The following is a 19,782-nucleotide window of genomic DNA, read 5'->3' on the forward strand; positions in this document are numbered from 1 at the left end:
TCAGCCACCAAATTTATTTATGTTTTAGCCACTGATTTTGCTTCGGTCGCTAGATATAATTGTTTATTTTTACCCCTGAATTAGCCACCAAATACGTTTATTTTTTAGCCACCGAATTTCTTTTGGTCGCTAAATATAATTGTTTATTTTACTAGTACTATTAATAATAATAATAATAGTAATAATAATAATTCATTTTTATATTTAAAAAATTATAGAAGGATCACATACACTTTGAATATTAATGCGTACTCATCCCTTTAAAAAATAATTAGTTGTATTACTAATTTCTTTTTCTATTTAAAAAATATGTGTCAATTATATTTGTAATTTCTTAAATTTAAATAAAATTTATTAAATATTGATTTTATAATAGCAGCTCAAATAAAAATTCTAAATAAAATTATATAACACAATATTATTATTAATAAAATTAATCCTTTAAAAAAAATAGATTACACTATATAATTAAACTTAAATAAAATGATTTCTTTAAAATAACTTTAATTTTTAAAAATAAATATATTTTCCAAATTAAATTGTAAATAATTTTTTAATTATTAATTTCTTTTATTAATAACAATTTTATCTGCCTTAGAAATTATAAATGTATCATTATGAAAAATAATTAATTGATTAAAATATCCACATTTATTATATGAATATTTAAATACTTATTTAATAGTTATTTTTTAATTCTACATTTTTTAATATTATTTATGAAGAGGAGTAAAAAAGAATGTGATAATTAGATAAAATTGGAGATTTGTTTTTTTTAAGTTTCAAAGTTATTTTGAAGTTGCAGATGCTTAGGGCACCAAATACTCAAAATTGGTCCATGGTGTAAGCAAAGGTGGGGAGGAAGCTGCAAGGTGGTCGGAGGCGGAGGTGAGCGGAGGCGGAGGTTAGCGGAGGCGGAGGTGAGCGGAGGCGAAGGTGAGCGGAGGCGGAGGTTAGCGGAGGCGGAGGTGAGCGGAGGCGGAGGTGAGCGGAGACGGAGGTGAGCGGAGGCAGAGGTACGAACAGAGGATATTTCTCCTCTCAGTTTTGTTAACTCTTTTCTATGTTTGATAGTTTTGTTCCCCAAATGGATTAGCTTGCCTTCTACCAATCTAGTGTGTTATGTGAGGAAACTGAAATTTGGTGATATAGTGATAGTCATTGTTGAAATTTTTTGAAAGCCAGTTGCTTCTGGGATTTGTGAGTTTGGTAGTGAAACCTTAGGTTAATAGTCTGCAGCCTGAACCTTTTTCAAGCTTTCTAGTGTGCATTTGAAGCTTGTTTCTGTCCAGTTCTCTGTTATTCCCCTACATGTGTGATATGGCCGTTTGGCTCCTTTTCTGGGCTTCATTTTTTCTGTCATTACATTGAGGAGTAGAAAGGTTAAAGTTGTCTAGCTTGGGCCTTCCCAGCAATTAGAGTTTAGCCCCAATTTAATCCAGTCACAGGTTGACCACTATCTCTCCAATATTAGCTGTGTCAAATCTCCAGCTGCATCAACTTCTAGATGTGTCTATTTCCAGAAGCATCCAGTTCCAACAGTTGTAAAGAGTACTTAGTGCTCCAGTGCTCTTTTTTTGTGGCCTATAATCATGCCCTTTGTTTCCTTTGTAGCCTTCTGTAGTGGAGTCATATTATTTATAAAAAATTGTTTAAAACAAGCTTAAAACCCAATTTTCTAAGGTCTCACAAATAAAAGTTTAAATGTTGAAGTAACAGAAAAGTTGGAAATATTATGGATTAAAATGTCATTTTTTATTTTATTTAATGGCTTGTCTTAATTTCCCTATAGAAATCAATATTTGGGAAAAAATCTTAAATCAAACAGAAAAACTGAATTATCATTTAGTAATTAATCACTTTAAAATATCATTATTATATCTCTGAACAGTCTAAGCTCATTGTTGTGTCTTTAAAACGTGCAAAAGGGATAATATATACTTATTGGATCATGCTTACGTTGGCTGCAGCATGGATATGTTCCACTCATGAATTTTATTTTAATCAAAACTCATGACTACATTTCATTGTCATGCACTATGTCGGAAATATGTGGATGATGTTTATCTATATATTAGTAAGTCACGTTAAGTGAGAAAGTTAAACATTATTATATATTAAAAAAATTATATTTTGAGTTGGAAATAATGTGATTATATAAACAGTTGATGGTTCATTAATGTCAATTTTTTCTAGTATATTGTGTGATCAATGTTACGTCTTTCCTACTAAAGTGTTATACTCAGTGTATTTATCATTATAAGTTTACTTTAATCTAATTAACAATACTTTTTATATTTATATTTTACCTGTTATGATATTTCTTTTATAAAATACTATTGACTTTATAGTGTTAGAGAAATGAGTTAATATATAGCAATTAAGGGGCAGCATGTCTGGTTTGAGGAAGTTGTTGGAGTATTTATTTGATGATTTGATAATTAAGTGCCCTATCGTTCCACACTTGACCCTTCCTTGTCCTAAAGAGAAACCTTTCATAATGAACAGTAAGTGAAGATCTACGAAAATCCCACTTTTACTTGCATAGTGCATGCACGGTTTATTCCTATTCCTTTGCTCCTTTTCTGCTCACAACATGTTTATGCTTCTCTGTTTCGCTAGCGTTAAATCCTATCCCACTAACAACCATATAACTTCTTTTTATTTATAGGGCCATCAATATGACTAATTACAATGTTTCTTCAGCCTCATTCATCTTTTTTTCGAATGTTCTATTCTATAATATTCATTTCCCTGTGTTCTAAACCAAATTAATGGTTGAACTTTAAAAAATAAAAGGTGAAAGATTTTTCCCTGTGTTCTAAACTTGCCTCTACATTCATTTCCTTAGTTTGTAGTTTCTTCTTTCTTATTCTTTTGTATGATATCGGGATGAAACTGTTGGCAATATGGCTAATCAATGGTTGATTATATCTCACTTTGTATTAGTTTTCCATGATGGTGACTAAACCTTTATTATTAGGCTGAAGCTAGTTTACTTATTTAAATGATCTTTTTATTCAATATGACATTCTTCATCTCTCTTGTCTACAGGAAAAATATATATAGCAGCAGCTCTATATAAATAATAGAACCTCCTCCGAAGATCAGTCACAAAGTGAACCAACAAAGGTATGCTTCTCTTCCTGTCAACCCAATACTTTCATATTTGCATCCATTTTTTACTTTCTCCATTCAGTGTCCTGTTTTCTCTCTCCTAAAACAAGTGTATACATTAAGAATTTGTTGTAGTCAGATTGCATTAATGGAAATCCCCGAAGGTAGAAAGTGGATGTATAAAAGATTGGACAAAAACAAACATCTGACAGAGGAATTTAGAGAAGGAGTGTATGAGTTCCTACAACATGTTATTAGTCAAGAAAAGTTTCAAGAACAAGGTGAAATGTTAAGATGTCCTTGTATTAAATGTAGTTGTAAAGTTTTCAAGTATGTTGATCAAGTTGGGTGGGATCTTTATCAAGAGGGATTCATGCCTAATTATTATTGGTGGACAAATCACGGTGAAGAATTGCCACAATCCCCCCCAGTGGATGTTGCCAGTTCATGTTATGGAACTTGTGAACAAAGAGAAGAATTAGGTCGTTTCCATCAAATGATAATGGATCATGTGGGGCCCTCAAATGCACATTGCATGCAACCAGAGAGTGTTATTGGATCTGAGTACATGGAGGAAAATCCTGATCTTGAAACTCGAAATTTTTTTAACATGCTTGCTGCTGCACAAGCACCCTTGTGGGAAGGATGCGAGAATCACTCAGAATTGTCAGCTTCTTTGGAAGCTCTAAGCTTGAAATCTGATTATAATATGTCTGAAGGATGTTTCAATAGAATGGTCCAACTTATGGGGGAGACTATGCCCAAAGATCATCGAATGGTTAATAATTTTTTCCAAGCTAAGAAGTCAGTGGAAAAATTGGGTTTGAGTTGTACGAAAATTGATTGTTGTCCAAAAGGATGCATGTTGTATTATAGGGAACATTGTCATAAAAGTATAACTAATTGCTTTATTTGTGGAATGGAGCGATATAAGACAGTCACTGGGAGGGGAATTGAAAAGAAAATTGCTATTAAGAAAATGTGGTACTTTCCCATCATTCCTAGACTTAGAAGGTTATACTCTTCAATGGCAACTGCACCTCACATGAGATGGCATAGTGAGAATCAAAGGGACCCGTCTATTTTGTCTCATCCATCTGATGGAGAAGCTTGGAAGCATTTTGATAGAATGCATCCAGATTTTAGTCAAGACCCAAGAAATGTCAGATTAGGTTTATGTGCAGATGGGTTTAATCCTTTTGGTCAATATGGAAAAAGATATTCTTGTTGGCCAGTTATCCTAACCCCATACAACCTTCCGCCTTCCATGTGCATGAAGAGAGAGTTTATGTTTTTGACAATCTTAGTTCCAGGTCCTTCAAATCCAAAGCATAAGATTGATGTGTTCTTGCAACCACTTATAGATGACTTATGCACCTTGTGGGCTGAAGGGATATTGACTTATGACGTGTCACTAAGGCAAAATTTTATGATGAAAGCTGCTTTGATGTGGACAATTAATGACTTTCCAGCTTACGACATGTTATCGGGTTGGATGACTTCTGGTAGACTTTCTTGCCCTATATGCATGGAAAGAACAAAGGCTTTTTATCTTAGTCATAGCCATAAGATCATCAATTTAGGAAGAATAAAAAGGCATTCAAGAAGAAGTTTGTTGAGACTGATCCCCCTCCTCCACGTTTGTCTAGTCTTGACATTTGGAATAGGGTTGCACACTTACCAGTTTGCACTGAATTACAAGAACAACCAAATATTCCTGAATATGGTATTAAACATAATTGGAAGAAACAAAGTATATTTTGGAGGTTGCCATATTGGAAAACTCAACTTTTACGTCACAATATTGATGTTATGCACACAGAGAGAAATGTGTTTATGAATGTGTTTGACACTGTGATGGATATCAAAGGAAAAACTAAGGACACAAACAAGGCTCGATTGGATGTAGCACAAATATGCAATCGAAAAGAGCTAGAGTTGAAAGACATTGGTGGTGGGAAACTTATCAAACCAAAAGCAGCATATACATTTACGAAATCCCAAAGAGTCTTTATTTGTAAATGGGTTAAAGAACTGAAGCTTCCAGATGGATATGCTTCCAATTTGGGTAGATGTGTTGACCTTAATCAAGGCAAGTTACATGGCATGAAAAGTCATGATTGTCATGTGTTCATGCAACGTTTGCTTCCAATTGCATTTGACGCATTACCAAAATCAATCTGGAAAGTTCTTATTGAACTTAGTCTTTTCTTCAGAGAATTAAGTTCGACAACACTAAATGTTGAACACCTAAGAGTTATGGAAGAAAATATTCCTGTGTTATTGTGTAAATTGGAACAAATATTTCCACCAAGCTTCTTTGATTCCATGGAACATCTTCCAATTCATCTACCTTACGAGGCAAAAGTTGGTGGTCCAGTCCAATATCGTTGGATGTATCCATTTGAGAGGTATAAGATTACTAATCACTATTATAATATTTGTTGTTTATTTATTTAATATTTAAAATTATGTACATCCATATTCATTTTTAGGTTCTTACACTCCCTAAAAAAAAGTAAAAAATAAAGCGAGGGTGGAAGGCTCTATTTGTGAAGCTTACTTGGTGGAGGAAACATCTACATTTGCCTCATTTTATTATCCTGATCATGTTGAAACAAGAAGGACTAGGATCCCTCGTAATCTTGAAGTAGGCGAGGGTTCTTCACGTGCTCCTCCTATTTCAATTTTCAATTATCCAGGAAGAGAAATCGGAAAATGCATGACATATTATCTAAATCAAAAAGACTTTGATGCTGCCCAATTGTATGTTCTTCAAAACTGTGAAGAGGTTCAACCATACTTTGAGTAAGACAATGTTCACTCATTTGAAAAGAAAGTTAATTATGTTGCATGAGGTTTGAATAATCAATTTCTTTGTTGCAGTATTTATGTTGAATATTTAAGAGAGATTAGTCCTACTGCTTCAGAAGCTCAAATTGGCCAATACATTTCATCCTATTTTGCTACATGGTTCAAACAATATGTATGTTTTAAATTTGCCTTTTATACAAATTTTACTTTTAGATAAACATTGTGTAATTTATAATCTTTTGTTTAGGTTCTAAATCCAGAAAATAATATTGAAGATCCATTATTGGTTAACTTAGCATGGGGTCCTAAGAGAAAAGTTCAATCATGGTCTATCTATGTTATCAATGGATACAAATTTCACACTGTTCTTTGGAGTGAAGGCATGAATTCCACTAACTATGGTGTTTATGTACGAGGAACCAATGGTCAATCAGAGTCAGATTTTTATGGAATATTGTCTAATATTATTCAATTGGAGTATATTGGCTTTCCAATAATGAATGTAGTTCTCTTCCAGTGTGAATGGTTTGATAATACTCCTAATATAGGAACCAAAGTAGATAAGAACTATGGGATCGTTCAAGTAAAAGAATCACGGAGATATAATAAAGCATATGATCCATTCATATTTGCCCAACAGGCAGAGCAAGTTTATTACACCAAATATCCAGAGGGACATCAAGGTTGGTTGGGAGTAATTAAAACAAAAGCTCGTATTAGAATCATTGATAACACAGTAAGTGAGGTTGAGCATGACACTCCATACCAAGATGATGAGCTTCTACAACTTGAAGTAGTGCTACATGTTGATCCAGAATTCATTCATGATTCTCTTGCTGATGTTGATGGGGGGGGGAGAAGAAGTAGATATACAATTACTAAATGAAACAAACATAGATGAACAATACGAGGAGGAATATATTTCAAGTGAGGATAACATTGAGAGTGATTTCAGTGACACAGATACCTCTTCGGTAATTCATGCATTAAAATTGATTGTATACCTTGTCCAAATTATGTTTAACATTAATTTTATTGTGGTTTCCCATAATTGTAGTGAATAACAGGGAAGATGACTGACATATTTGGTTGACATATTTGGTTGTAGAAAACACAATCAGGTTTGAGTCTTTTGATCATGATTACTTTATTTGTTTATTCAAAATTGATTGATCCACTTTGATTATTGTATTAATTACATCTTATATATGTAATATTTTTTACTTGCAGATGACACCAAGGGGTAGAGGTGGTGGTCGTAGACCACCTAATCGTGGTGGTCGAGGTGTTCGTGTTGATGATATATCTTTACCCAATACCAACATTCCCCCTTCGTTTGTTCTACCAACAACTATGGAGTCTACACATCCTATTTATGAAGGAGCTGCCCCACTTCCTACACTTCACGGACAAGATATTGAACATCATGTAGGAGAATCAAATCCTACTACCTTTTCTACAGAGCCAACTATGAATCAACCTTCACCGATACAAGACTCTCTTACACCTGACAATGAGTCTGGCAATGTAGTTGATCAAAGACCCTGGCTTCATGCAGAAAGAGGAGAGTAAGTATATTTTAATCTAATTGTAATTCGTAAATATGATCTAATTTTCATATATCATTTTGACAATATATTTTAAACATAGTTTTTCACCTGCAAATGGACCTTCCAATGTAATCTCACGAATCATCAAGCAAAAATATGATGAACCCAGTCCCACTTGGAAGAAGGTTCGTCTTGAGCTTAGAGATAGATGGTTTGGAGAGTTCAAGGTAATTTGAGTTATGATTACATTTAAAATGATATTTTATTTTTCTACAATGTTTTTTTTCTAATTTATTTTACATGCAGAAAGAGTATAGGTGGGATATGGAACAAGACCAACTCATTAGATCCATTTTTGATACAAAAGCCTCCCGTATCTTTAAAAATGCTATGAGTAAAGTTAGGCATGGTCAAGATAAGGGGACCTGGATTCCACAACTTGTTCGAGCAACCTTGGACCAGCATTGGAGTTCTACAGAATTCCAGAACAAGAGTGCTATTGCCAAGGCGAATCGGGCTGTTGAGAAGGGAGCCTCAGCCTACTGTGGTGGTTCCATATCTACCGCAGCTCACTTTGAGAAAATGGTAATATTATTATATTTCTTCTCTTTCTATATTTAATTTAAATACAATCTATGATATCTTTTTTATTGAATTTATGTAGACTAAAGAGCTTGAACGACAACCAACTGCTTGGGAGGTTGTAGAAAGAACAAAGAAATTGAAGACTGGACAATGGGTCAATGACAAGACTCGCGACCTTGCGGTATGTTTAAAATTTGTTATGGTTTAATTTTTACTATATGTTTTCTTCGCAATAATCAATTTGACTTCATTTTCAGGAGAAATATAAGAAACGTCGAGAAGAAGCCCAACAACAGCAAATGCTTGAAAGCGCATCTTCGCAAAACTCTCATGTTGCCTCTATTGATGACAATGAAATATACATCGATGTTGTTGGAAGTGGAAATAAAAAAGGGAATGTCTATGGTCTTGGTGTATTGAGCAAAAGGTTTAATAGTTCAACAAGTGCTCACTCTGCTGCAAGTCAAGCTCCAGTAGTCCATCAAATAGAAGAAATGCGTTAGATTATTCAAAAGCTAAATGATGAACTTATGACAAAACGTGTCAAGGAGCGGACACTTGAAGAAAAGATGGAGCTATTGATGAAAACTCATGAAGAGCAAAGTGAACGCATGCGCAAACAAGATGAGAAGATGCAACTCATCCTACAACACATTCAAATGAATAATCCCGCATCAGGCTCTTCAGATCCTACTACCAGTGGACATCATAAAGGAGACCAGAGTAGAGATAACAATTCAGAAGAAGATTAGTTATATGTTGAATTATATCATAGATTTGACTCTTTTAACTAGTTTTCAACAGTTTTAGTTGTGTAGTATGATTTACCTTTAATTTGAGCACTACTTCTTCTTAAACTATGTATTTGAAGTTCATTACAATTTAGTTTGATTGAATTTTGAGTATCTCTATATGCAGGTCTGAATATTTTTATAAAATGGTCAAAATCCCATTTTAAATAGGTATTAATAATACAAATAAAAATAGCCACCGAAAATTGATTTGGTGGCTATTTAGCCACCGAAATCAAATCTGTCGCTGTAGAAGTCTCCATTTAGCCACCAAAATAGTCACCAAAAGATTTCTTTTTAGCAACCGAAAATGGTGGTCGCTATCACCTTCTAATTCAGCCACCGATTTAGCCACCGAAATTTGGGTAGCTAATTTGGGTTTTGAATTTCTGTGACCAAATTTTCTGCGACCGATTTAGTCACCGAAATTTCGGTTGCTAATTTGGTTTTCAAATTTTGGTGACTAAATTTATCTGCGACAAATTTGGCAACCGAATTTTTGGTGGCTAATTTAGTTTCTAAATTTTGGTGACCAAATTTCCTGCGACCGATATAGCCACCGAAATGTCGGTTGCAAATTAGCGACCACTTTATAATTCGGTCGCTAACGGCTTTACGACCAGGGTTTTCGCTTCCATCTTTATTTGGTGACTGTTTCGGTCGCAGATATGATTAGCGACCGATTATAGTGATTTTAGCGACCGAATTTGGTGGTCGATAAAAGTAATTTTTTTTGTAGTGTTGGATCATCTTGTTCGGGGTCAATATCTTGAAAGTCTTCACCTGTAAATGTTATTGTCGGAATACTTCTTTCATACGTTGAGTGAGTAGTTCTTGACGACCTCACATGCCTCTTTCTTGATGACGATGAAACTCCTCCCCCTATAAATCCTCCTGAAATAGTATTGATTACCCCCCATATTGGTTTCACCGAACTTCTCCCCCTTCTCGACCTAGGACTTCTTCCTCTATCCCCCGTTTCATCATTGAAATATCTCCTTTTGTGGTTCACGACTTCTCTCCCTTCCTTCTCCTCGACTTTCCTCATTTCTTTTCTCCCAACTTCTTCCATCCCTTCATTCCATGCCTCCTTCTCTATAATTGAATATTTTTGCTTCATTTCTTTGTACATATTGTTTGACATGCCCTGCTTGAATCAACTCTTCAATTTTATCTCTTAACCCCGCACACACTTCTGTATTATGGTCAAAATTCTTGTGATATCTGCAATGCTTGTTGTGATCAACATTACTTGGAGTAGGAATTTTCCTTGGTAAAGGAATTAACTCGGTATAAAGTGTCTCTTCCAATATCTTTGCTTGGTTAATATTGAGAGGAGAATATCGTGCAAACCGTGTTCCTTTGTACACATCTTTTTGCTTCTTCCATCTTCCTGCATCCTTTTCCATCCTTTTAACTCCCTCTTCCATCCTTATTTGACTCTTGAAGCTCCTCAACTCTTCTAACTGCATAAACTTCGCTATTGTTTGCCTTAACCCATCAAGATTAGTTGTAGGCCACTTACATAGGCTATCTGTAAATGCCCACGGCCTCAGTGTCGTAAACAAATGATGCATGGTTACCTCAGGACTTAAATTTTGAATACTCAAAGCCACTCGTATAAATCTTTCCATGAACGCCCTTAATGACTCCTCATTCTCCTGCCTAATATTCACCAACACTATAGATGTAAGATGATGTGGCCTACTGGTAGCAAACTAGGCTCCAAATTTCATCACAAGTGTATTAAAACAATCAATCGAATCAGGTGTTAACTTTGTGAACCAACTCAATGCAACTTCTTTCAATGTTGTCGGAAATACTCTACATAAAATGGCATCCTCCGAAATGTACAAACTGATCTGAGTAATGTACACCGCAACATGTTCATCAGGATCAGTGCTTCCATCATACTTCTCCAATGTCAGACTCTTCCAAATGTCAGGCAACAAAACCACCATAATCCCTTCAGAAAAATGGTGCTTTCTTATTGTTGTTCCATAAACATCATGAGATGTTGTTCGAGGCCTCTTGTGGGATACTTCAAAGCTATTAAAAGTTGTTGGATTTGGCCAAGTACTTGTCTCTGCATACTCCCCGTTGAATTCAAAGGCATAACATTTTCTTCTTTAAGCTTTTGTTTCATGTACCTGTTTTCTGCTCTTAAGGTTTCCACTTCATCTACATCTTTCTTCTTCAACTCCTCCAATCCCTTTGCAACTTAATCATCATAGACATAGTTGATTCCTCCTGTCCACTTTCCTCCTCCATATGATTCTTACCCCTTATGACTACCATTTTCCTCAAAGCTTCACATTTTGTCCCATGGTGGGCACCAAAATGTACTTGTACAAAATATATGGGAAAGAGTGCCTTTCGAATTCGCCTTCACTTTGTCCTTCGTATCTCTCCGTTCCTTCATTCCTCCCTTCACGTCTTCTCTCTCGGTCACTCGTGTTTATGGGAATTCCTTTCGGTCTCTCGATGTGTGATGTGGTACCTGTAGGAGCACTCTGAAGATTAAGTCAGTGTTTTGCCTTAATTAGCACACAAAAAAACTAAAAACTGAACTAAGCATTTTATTTATTTATACTACTTGCTAATGGGCATATTGAGCTTGTCACGTTACTTTTATCTCACACTAATTGATTTTTACACTTAATTAATTTTATTCATGTATTTATGTGTGTCTCCTTTTAGTGTTGACACTTGTGTACTTCCACTATCGCTTGTACTTACTCTTAACTTTTTATGACCTTTTGGCCTTCCGACATACATACTTTTGACATGACCAGTTCATTAATAATAGTAAATCAAAATTAAAAGGTAAATTTGATTTTATATTATTGAAAAGAATTCATTAATATTTTTTAAAATAAATAATTTTTATTAATATTTTTAAACTAAATAATTTATTTAATTTTATAATTTACATTTTTTTAGTTTAAAGAGTAAAATAAATACTTTTAAAATTATATTAATTTTTAACCTTTTAGAATTAAAAGCAATCATCTTTAAAATGAAAGTTATAAGATGTTAATACATTATTTACGTGTAATCGCTACTACATTGAAATTTAATTCTAAAAATTATTTTCTTCTCTTAATTTTTTCAATATTTTCTATTTTTTTTCGTCCTGTTATGGTGAGATATTTGGTTACGAGAAGTAGATGTTTTGTGACCAAAAATAGTAACATAATATTGTATTTTTTTTAGATGAAAGAAGCAAAGAAATGCTTCTAAAATAGGTGCTATGGTAAACACATCCAAAATTATTTTGGCTTGAGTTACGTATTGTTTGACTTGAAGGTTACACAAGAAGCACCTGCACAATTATTTAATGTGACAACCAAACACGTCGCAACAAAGTGTTGACCACCATACAGAAAGCATATTGAAATGGATTCTGGCATACTTAGAGAAAAGTTGCTAGCTTGGTTTGAATATACCTTCGTATGTGTTTTGGTTAATATTTTAAGGGTAAAATATGATATTTGTATTTTTATATAATTTTTTTTAATTCAAATTTTATATTTTTTAAATTTTAATATAAAAAAAATTATTAAAAAAAATTATTATCAGTTTTTCTTGTTAAATAATTTTTAATATGAATTAAGATATTAAAATATTTAATATTAATTTATTATGTGAATGTTACAATATTATAATATAGTTTATATTAAAAATAGGTTTGTTATGTTAAAGAAAAAATGGTAATGATTTATTTCAATAATTTTCTTAATTTTAGAAGATATAAAGTTTAAATTAAAAATAAAAATCAATTTCATATAAAAACCTACAGGATAATAGAAAATATATTTATCATTATTTAAAAAAAAACATAAAAATAGATTAACCTTTTTATATGATGAAAAGCATATTTACCATTATTTTAAAAAAACATCGAAAAGGATCAACTTTTAATAGTTAAAGATAAGTTGAAACTTTTAGATATTCATATGTTAAGAAATTATATATATATATATATATATATATATAACTTAATAAAAAGATATATTAATTTCTTAAAATAAAATGTTGAATAATTAAATATAATGATCATGAAAATTGTTATTGAATGGACATTTATAATTAGACTTTTATTTAAAATAAAATAGTAATATATAGCTAAACTATTCACGTAATATATCTGTAGTCATTGTCGTATCCGAAAAAGTCATACAATTATTTTTCTCCATGACAACTTTTGAAGTGTATAAATCAACCTTATAATAATATTGTCGGGTAAAAAGGCAATTATTATTAAATATGTACATCCTTGATATTAAATAGTTTTTTCTAATTCTATTATTCATTACGTCGTGAAAATTAATCATACTATAATTCGTATGTAATCGATTTAAAATCACAATACAACTAGTTTGAATAAGAATTAAAATTACTCGAATTATAAACACCATATTCAAGCTTCACAACAAACATTCAACATATACTTTGAGAAAACTTGTCGTTGAGTTCTTTTCCTTTCTTTTTTTGTCATTATTGTCTGGTGATGTAAAACTCTTTGCCATCTCACAATTATTCCATATCTTGATTTTAGTGGAAAAAGTTTGCCTAAGATTTTTTTTTTGCGTGTTTAATCACTCTTGTTCTGTTTTTGGCAATGCTCAAAAGTTACACGTGGTTGTGGTTGGGATTTTCTTTTATCATTTTTTCATTATTTTGGGTTATTATTGTTTTTTTATTATTAAAGAATAAATTTGTACTGGTATGGTCGAGACCGACACGTGTACTCCCTGACCGATACCCACCTGGCTGACCGAGACCAGGGGGAACCTGGCCGAGATCTGGTAAATTCGGCCGAGGCGACCGAGACCAGAGAGACCTGGCTGAGACCATAGAAGCTTGGCCGAGACAGATGCAATCATCACGGCCGGTCTGGCCGGTCGACCCATACCACCGTTAATGCTCAAACCAAGGTCAGTAAAGTTAACCCGTCATTAAGAATTAGGTAATACAACCCTAAGCAGGATCCACTCCGATAAACAGGGCCCAACAAGGTAGGCCCATTAGAATAATATAATAACACACATCCCAATGAAAAATGTACGTCATTTATTATTGTTCACCTACTAGAATACTATCACCCGCTTTACTGACTTGAGCGTCGGAGTGTCTTCGCAGGTACCCCCACCATCCGGTGTTCACCCGAGACCGAGTGCCAAAGAAGAAGCAGAAGGACGAGAAGAACCCCAATTCATCACCCAACAACCTGACCGATCAAAGGAAGGAGAAAAAGACTTTAATAGTTCTATAGCTCGACATCCTTATTAGGAACAAAATTAGATTAGTATTATTGTTGATTGTTACATTCCTTATTTGACTGTTAGTTTGGTTTATCTCTCCATTTGAGTTGAAGGGAGAATTTCTTGAACTTATATGTCCTTATCAAATTGTAGATCCAATATTTTTTTTAGTTAAAAAATTAATATCATAGATAAAAAAATATATTTGGATTTTTTTCTATAAAAAATTCTGATAAGAAAATGGAATAATTTTTTGTCGTATGTAAAATTTAAAAATAAAAATGTCCAAAAGTTATATAAAATTTCAACAAATAACTTTTACATAAACTATAATTTAATTCATACATATTTTATTATTATTTTTCAAGATTTTTCTTTACCTCAGTCTAACCTGTCTCGGTTATACATTATTTGACATCTTTATTTTAGCATATTCTCTACAAGGTCTGTTGAATTTTAGTTCTTTCAAAACTTAAGATTCCCAGTTGAAATCAAAGTTATCATTTCTTATAATGTGATCATTATGACCTAGAAAGAGACTGTTGAGTTTGCAACAAGCTAACTTTTTCAATCTTAGTTGAATTTTTCATTATTAAGAGTGAGTTTGTTTGTATTCATTTTTTTAAATAAAGTGCTTTCTAATCAAATAATTAAGCAATTGTTTTTGCTTTTTCATCATTATTTAATTTTACCTTTTTAAAAGGAAACAAATTTATGCTTTATTTAAAAGTAAATTCTATTCATTTATTAAATAAATGATTTTAATTGATAGTTAATTAATTATATATTAATTTAAAATTAATTTATAAATTTTATTAATAATAAAAATTAATTTAAATATTAATAATTTTTGGTTTTTAAAATAGTATGTAATTTCGTTTATTTAATAACTAATAATCTATAAAAACTGATTTTTATTTAATGATATTTTAGTAACTCTTTTATATGTCATGCTTGAATGATAGAGTTTAATGTAATTTATTGGTTAAATTTTATATTTTCAGAATTAATAAGAATAATAATTAAAAAATTTAAAATTAGTTATAAAAATTAATAAATTATTATTATTTTCAGTGAGTTCACATAGAGATGAAAGAAGTATTGGTGTTGTACAATTTGAAATCACTCTACTATATTATTAACGTACATAGCCAATATAATGCACATGAATATATAGCATATGAGTTAATACATGATGTAATTAATCAAACATTCTTCAAACTTGCTCAGAAATTATTTTAGAACACTGCAAAATATAAAACAAAAGAGACACACAGGTGATAGTTCTGAGCTTGAATATTATTATCGTGTTCATGTTCCTTCAGCCAAAGAGATGGTGGTGCTTCTTTCCATGAGCTTCTTCATCTTCTTTCTTAGCTTCCTTTTTCTCATGGTGTTCATGGAACACAAAACCACCAGCACCAACAGCTGCAGCTGCTGCAATCTCCTCTTCTATCTTGTGCCTGTGACCATGTTCTGGGTCTTTCTTTGCCTCGTGCTTCTCATGCTATATCACATATAATTCTTTTCAGATTAGTCCATCAATTTATATAAAATTATATAAAACAAACCAGAATGACATGTATAGAAGATGCATAACAAAGATTTACATAAATATATTTGAAGTTAAGAAAAAGGATGATGAGGAAAATATGATTGATTGAAGAAAGATAGATATGTGATTACCAAGGCATAAGCACCAGCTGCAGTAGCACCAAGTTCTCCAAGGTGCTCAAGATGCTTGTGATGCTTCTCCTCCTTCTTATAATCAACTTCACCAGGCACATCCTCTTTGTGGTGGTGGAGGGGGTGGTGATGGTGGTGCTCCTCAGCCATGATGATTGATTGAAGTAAATCCCAAAGTGTATAATTAGGGAAAGGGAGGTGTGATGGGAGAGTTGAGAAGCTTAGCTGTTGTATTTATAATGGAAAATGATGATCATGTTAACCATGTGTGATTGGTTGGTTTGGTGCACCTTTCTTAGACCACAATAAATGATTTTATGGAAGATTTAGCCAACTGTACACTTAATTTATTACATTAAACATTAACTTTGCTAACACACAAAAATATGTTTGGTAAAATATTTAAAAATAATTTAATTTATTTATATAGTTTATAGTAGCTAACTTTTTTAATCTTTTATTATTATCTCTATTTTAATATATTTTCTTATTTTTCTTATTTTTACTAAACAATTTATTAAGTATCAACTAATTTGAAGATAAAAAATAAATATTGATTAATTATATTTAAATAATATTTTATAAACTAATAAAAAATATTATTATTTAAAGTAGTTTATATTATTAATAAATAATTAAAAAATAATTTTTAAATTAGTATCAATATTAGTTACGAAGATTTTAATACTTATTACTTTAATTTAAATAAAATTTTAATAGTTAATGTTAAATACTAATTTAAAAGCTATTTTTTATTTTTTAATAATATAAATTATTTTAGATACCAATAAATTTTTAATTTATAAAATAATATCTAATTTAGTTAATGTTAAATACTAATTTAAAAGCTATTTTTTATTATTTAATTATTATTTATTTAAAAAGAAATTAAGTATATTGCATTTTTTTTAAAGAGAATAAATGTTGGATAAGGTATGTCAAAGTTTTTTTTAAGTAATTTCAAGTTTTTAACTTATTTAATTTACTTTTATTGTTGCCTTTTATATTTTAAGAATTCTTTTTATTTTCTTTAAATTTTTTCTATTATTATCTATTTTAATCTTTTGTTTTAAATAAAAGCTTTCATGTTAGGCATCACTATGCAACTTAAGATCTCGGCTATGCTGACACCTCAAATAACAACAATCATTTACCATCACATGAAAAAAGTATTATTAAACAAAAGAAAATAAAGAAAGAAAATACAAAAATACGGGGGACTAGACCAAAACCCATATGTTAACAAAAACGATACATAGGTAGACTATACCTATTCATAAAGAATTCTAAGAACAGATAAGGTGGAAGCCTATTATACCAAAGAAAAGATTCTCTATGAAAAAAATCCTAAATTAGCCAACTTATTAGCATACGCATTTCCTTCACGAAAATATGAGTAACCGTAAACCTAATTTTCCCACAGTAATTAAGACAAGCATTTCATCGATTACGAAGCATCCAAGGAACATTTGTCCTAGCAGTAAACGCAACACAAACCAAAGCAGAATCACATTCCAGCCAGACATTAGTAAGCCCCATCTTTTGAACTTCCTCCATAGCATGTATAACCCCATAAAACTCAGCAACCAGAGCAGTCTGAACTTCAAGAAACGCAAAAAAAACTCCAATAAATTCCCCCATACTCCCATGAAAAATACCTCCGCAAGTAGCAAGACCAGGATATCCCCTAGCAGCCCCATCAATGTTAATTTTAACCCAGCCTGGTGAAGGAAACTCTCATCTAACAGGAAGAGGACGTAGAACTTTACCAGTACGAGTGTTAATACCAAAAAACTTGAGCACATTGAAATCGAACATATCATTCTTCATTGAAGCTTTAAACGAATTACCCACTAGACAAGTTAAATCTTTAATAACCAAAATAGCCCTAGAAACCTCAATCTTATCCTGAAAATGAGCATAATTCCTCATACGCCATATCATCCAAATAGAAAAAGTTATCATAACTAGCTTAATCAATTTAACCAATGGACTACCATCACTCTTAATAAAAGAAAGAAGATCATCCTTATTAGAGAAATGATAAGTAGGAAAAATGTGTCGAACCCAACTCAAAATACGCAAAGCATTAGCACATTCAAAAAATAAATGTTGAATAGATTCCTCGTGCTTTTCACAAAGCGTACACATAGAACAAATATGCAAACCTTTATTTTGAATATGCTGATCTGTAGGAAGCCGCCCATGAAAAACTTTCCAAAGGACAAGAGTTTTGGAAGGAGGAATATATGAAGACCAAATAAATTTACCCCAACCACAGGAAATCCCTGGATCCAAGAAAAAAGTCCTAGCTGATTTAAGAGTGAGACGACCAGACTCATTTAGAATCCAATTAGGAATATCCTGTACCGCCCTAACCATGATATGACTAAAAAGATGAGGCATTTGCTGTAAAGACAATGGAATATTCCAATCACCACCTGTCCAAAACTGAGAGACTGTATCCGGAATACTAGCACCATCAGATAATCCTGCAATATTTGCTAAAGAAGTAGTAGCACACCATTTATCATTCCAAAAATTAATAAGAGAACCTATACCAACAGTCCAAGAAGTATAATCAAGTATAGTAGAATAAAACTGCTTAATTCCAGGCCAAAGAGATGACGATTTATAAATCATTCGAAACTCGTATTTTGATTTAAGGACCCTAGCTTTCAAGAGCAAAGACCAAAGCTTGTTGCTATAAGCAAAGTTCCAAGCAAGCTTAAGAAGATATGCATTATTTTCATGGTGAAGGTTAATAATTTTCAAACCTCCATTCTCAAGGGGAGAACAAATCGTATCCCAATTAACAGTAGCTATACCTTTTTTCAGAATATCACCAGTCCAGATAAAATTTCGACACCACTGCTCAACTTGCTTAAGAAGAGAAACAGGCCATTTATACAAATTAAAACTATAAGCTAGAAGACCCGTAATCACCGTATTGACCAACTGAACCTGACCCATCATGCTAAGAGATTTACCTTTCCAAGAAGCTAGCTTCAATTTGACTTTATCAGCCAAAGGTTGAAGAAAATGACCCCTTGGAGCACCAACAAAGATAGGCACTCCTAAATAAGTGAAAGGCAAACAACCATGACTACAAGAAAGAATACGCTGAATTTTGGTGACAAATCTTGTAGAATTATCCATAGTGAAAAAACTACTCTTAGAATTATTAACATATTGACCAGAGAAATCACCATATGTTTTAAGAAAATTACTCAAATTTCTAAGAGACTTATTATCCGCCCTACAGAAAATAAAAATGTCATCCGCATATAAAATATGAGAGGGAGTGAGAAAACCTTGTAGACTAGCCATATGTAGAATCTTCTTATCATTCACAAGCTTTGAGAGACCTCTACTAAGAACTTCCTCTGCAAGACAAAAAAGTATAGGAGACAAAGGATCACTTTGTCTAACACCTCTACTACAAGGAAAAAAACCCACCAAACTACCATTTATTCTGATAGAAAGCATAGCTGAACGGAGAATAGTACTAATCCAACCGACAAACGAGGGGTGAAAACCAAAGCGTGACAAAACTAATAGTAAAAACTTCCAACTTAGAATGTCAAAGGCTTTGTGAATATCAACTTTGTAAGCCACATTGCCTCCGTGAACCTTTTCAGAAAGCAAGTTAATAACTTCAGAAGCAATACTAATACAATCTTGAATTTGTCTGCCCTGCACAAACCCATACTGATTAGGAGAAATAATTTTGGCAGCCACAAGAGCAAGCCGATCTGCCAAAATTTTGGAAATAATCTTAAATTTAAAATTAGCAACAGCAATCGGCTTGTAGTCTTTAATAGATTCAACACCCTAAATCTTAGGAATAAGAGATACCACATTACTGTTCATTCCAGGGAGAACCCAGTTTTGTTTAAAAAACTGTTGGACTGCATTACAAACATCTGTCCCAATAATATCCCAACAAGAATGATAAAAAAACACCACCAA

At 32.4% G+C, this 19,782-nt stretch overlaps 4 protein-coding genes across 7 annotated transcripts; 2 read left to right on the forward strand and 2 right to left on the reverse strand.

The window, feature by feature from the left end:
* The first annotated feature begins 927 nt into the window (after positions 1-927).
* On the forward strand, positions 928-8,962 carry LOC137837489 (uncharacterized). Of its 3 annotated transcripts, none has more exons than XM_068646494.1 (8): positions 928-1,016; positions 3,055-3,132; positions 6,989-7,052; positions 7,162-7,499; positions 7,582-7,708; positions 7,788-8,066; positions 8,146-8,247; positions 8,324-8,962. In XM_068646494.1, the coding sequence occupies exons 4-8, from the start codon at positions 7,162-7,164 to the stop codon at positions 8,567-8,569; spliced, it is 1,092 nt and encodes a 363-aa protein (XP_068502595.1). In that variant the 5' UTR covers positions 928-1,016; positions 3,055-3,132; positions 6,989-7,052; the 3' UTR covers positions 8,570-8,962. The 3 variants fall into 3 exon arrangements, with proteins under 3 accessions (XP_068502595.1, XP_068502596.1, XP_068502597.1); XM_068646495.1 differs by having other exon boundaries at positions 966-984; XM_068646496.1 differs by lacking the exons at positions 928-1,016; positions 3,055-3,132 and adding an exon at positions 6,864-6,905.
* On the forward strand, positions 3,957-6,839 carry LOC137837490 (uncharacterized). 2 transcript variants are annotated; one of them, XR_011085476.1, is made up of 4 exons: positions 3,957-5,528; positions 5,613-5,925; positions 6,004-6,103; positions 6,179-6,839. XR_011085476.1 is itself a non-coding variant. In XM_068646497.1 (4 exons), the coding sequence occupies exons 2-4, from the start codon at positions 5,840-5,842 to the stop codon at positions 6,815-6,817; spliced, it is 825 nt and encodes a 274-aa protein (XP_068502598.1). In that variant the 5' UTR covers positions 4,677-5,528; positions 5,613-5,839; the 3' UTR covers positions 6,818-6,839. The 2 variants fall into 2 exon arrangements, 1 of the variants encoding a protein (XP_068502598.1); XM_068646497.1 differs by having other exon boundaries at positions 4,677-5,528.
* Positions 8,963-9,933: 971 nt separating the features above from the next.
* Positions 9,934-10,818, reverse strand: LOC137838567 (uncharacterized). Its single transcript, XM_068647814.1, has 2 exons — positions 10,643-10,818; positions 9,934-10,522 (listed from the first exon to the last, which is right to left on the reverse strand). Exons 1-2 carry the CDS (start codon positions 10,816-10,818, stop codon positions 9,934-9,936), a joined length of 765 nt encoding a protein of 254 aa, XP_068503915.1.
* Positions 10,819-15,231: 4,413 nt separating this feature from the next.
* LOC137837491 (abscisic stress-ripening protein 2-like) lies at positions 15,232-16,101 on the reverse strand. The gene is made up of 2 exons (XM_068646498.1): positions 15,811-16,101; positions 15,232-15,631 (listed from the first exon to the last, which is right to left on the reverse strand). Exons 1-2 carry the CDS (start codon positions 15,958-15,960, stop codon positions 15,446-15,448), a joined length of 336 nt encoding a protein of 111 aa, XP_068502599.1. The 5' UTR covers positions 15,961-16,101; the 3' UTR covers positions 15,232-15,445.
* Between the last annotated feature and the right edge of the window lie 3,681 nt (positions 16,102-19,782).

This window comes from Phaseolus vulgaris, chromosome 4 (genome assembly GCF_000499845.2).
Source record: "Phaseolus vulgaris cultivar G19833 chromosome 4, P. vulgaris v2.0, whole genome shotgun sequence".
Classification (NCBI taxonomy): Eukaryota; Viridiplantae; Streptophyta; class Magnoliopsida; order Fabales; family Fabaceae; genus Phaseolus; species Phaseolus vulgaris.

What these genes read in the sequence shown, in the direction of transcription:
- LOC137837490 (XM_068646497.1), top strand. Translation starts at nt 5,840, where the DNA reads ATGACATATTATCTAAATCAAAAAGACTTTGATGCTGCCCAATTGTAT. An exon ending in GAGGTTCAACCATACTTTGA is followed by an intron (nt 5,926 to 6,003) that starts GTAAGACAATGT and finishes TCTTTGTTGCAG; the next exon opens with TATTTATGTTGAATATTTAA. An exon ending in CTACATGGTTCAAACAATAT is followed by an intron (nt 6,104 to 6,178) that starts GTATGTTTTAAA and finishes TCTTTTGTTTAG; the next exon opens with GTTCTAAATCCAGAAAATAA.
- LOC137837489 (XM_068646494.1), top strand. Translation starts at nt 7,162, where the DNA reads ATGACACCAAGGGGTAGAGGTGGTGGTCGTAGACCACCTAATCGTGGT. An exon ending in CTTCATGCAGAAAGAGGAGA is followed by an intron (nt 7,500 to 7,581) that starts GTAAGTATATTT and finishes TTTTAAACATAG; the next exon opens with TTTTTCACCTGCAAATGGAC. An exon ending in CAGCTCACTTTGAGAAAATG is followed by an intron (nt 8,067 to 8,145) that starts GTAATATTATTA and finishes GAATTTATGTAG; the next exon opens with ACTAAAGAGCTTGAACGACA.
- LOC137838567 (XM_068647814.1), bottom strand. Translation starts at nt 10,818, where the DNA reads ATGGTGGTTTTGTTGCCTGACATTTGGAAGAGTCTGACATTGGAGAAG. An exon ending in AAAGAAGTTGCATTGAGTTG is followed by an intron (nt 10,523 to 10,642) that starts GTTCACAAAGTT and finishes GGTGAATATTAG; the next exon opens with GCAGGAGAATGAGGAGTCAT.
- LOC137837491 (XM_068646498.1), bottom strand. Translation starts at nt 15,960, where the DNA reads ATGGCTGAGGAGCACCACCATCACCACCCCCTCCACCACCACAAAGAG. An exon ending in CAGCTGGTGCTTATGCCTTG is followed by an intron (nt 15,632 to 15,810) that starts GTAATCACATAT and finishes TATGTGATATAG; the next exon opens with CATGAGAAGCACGAGGCAAA.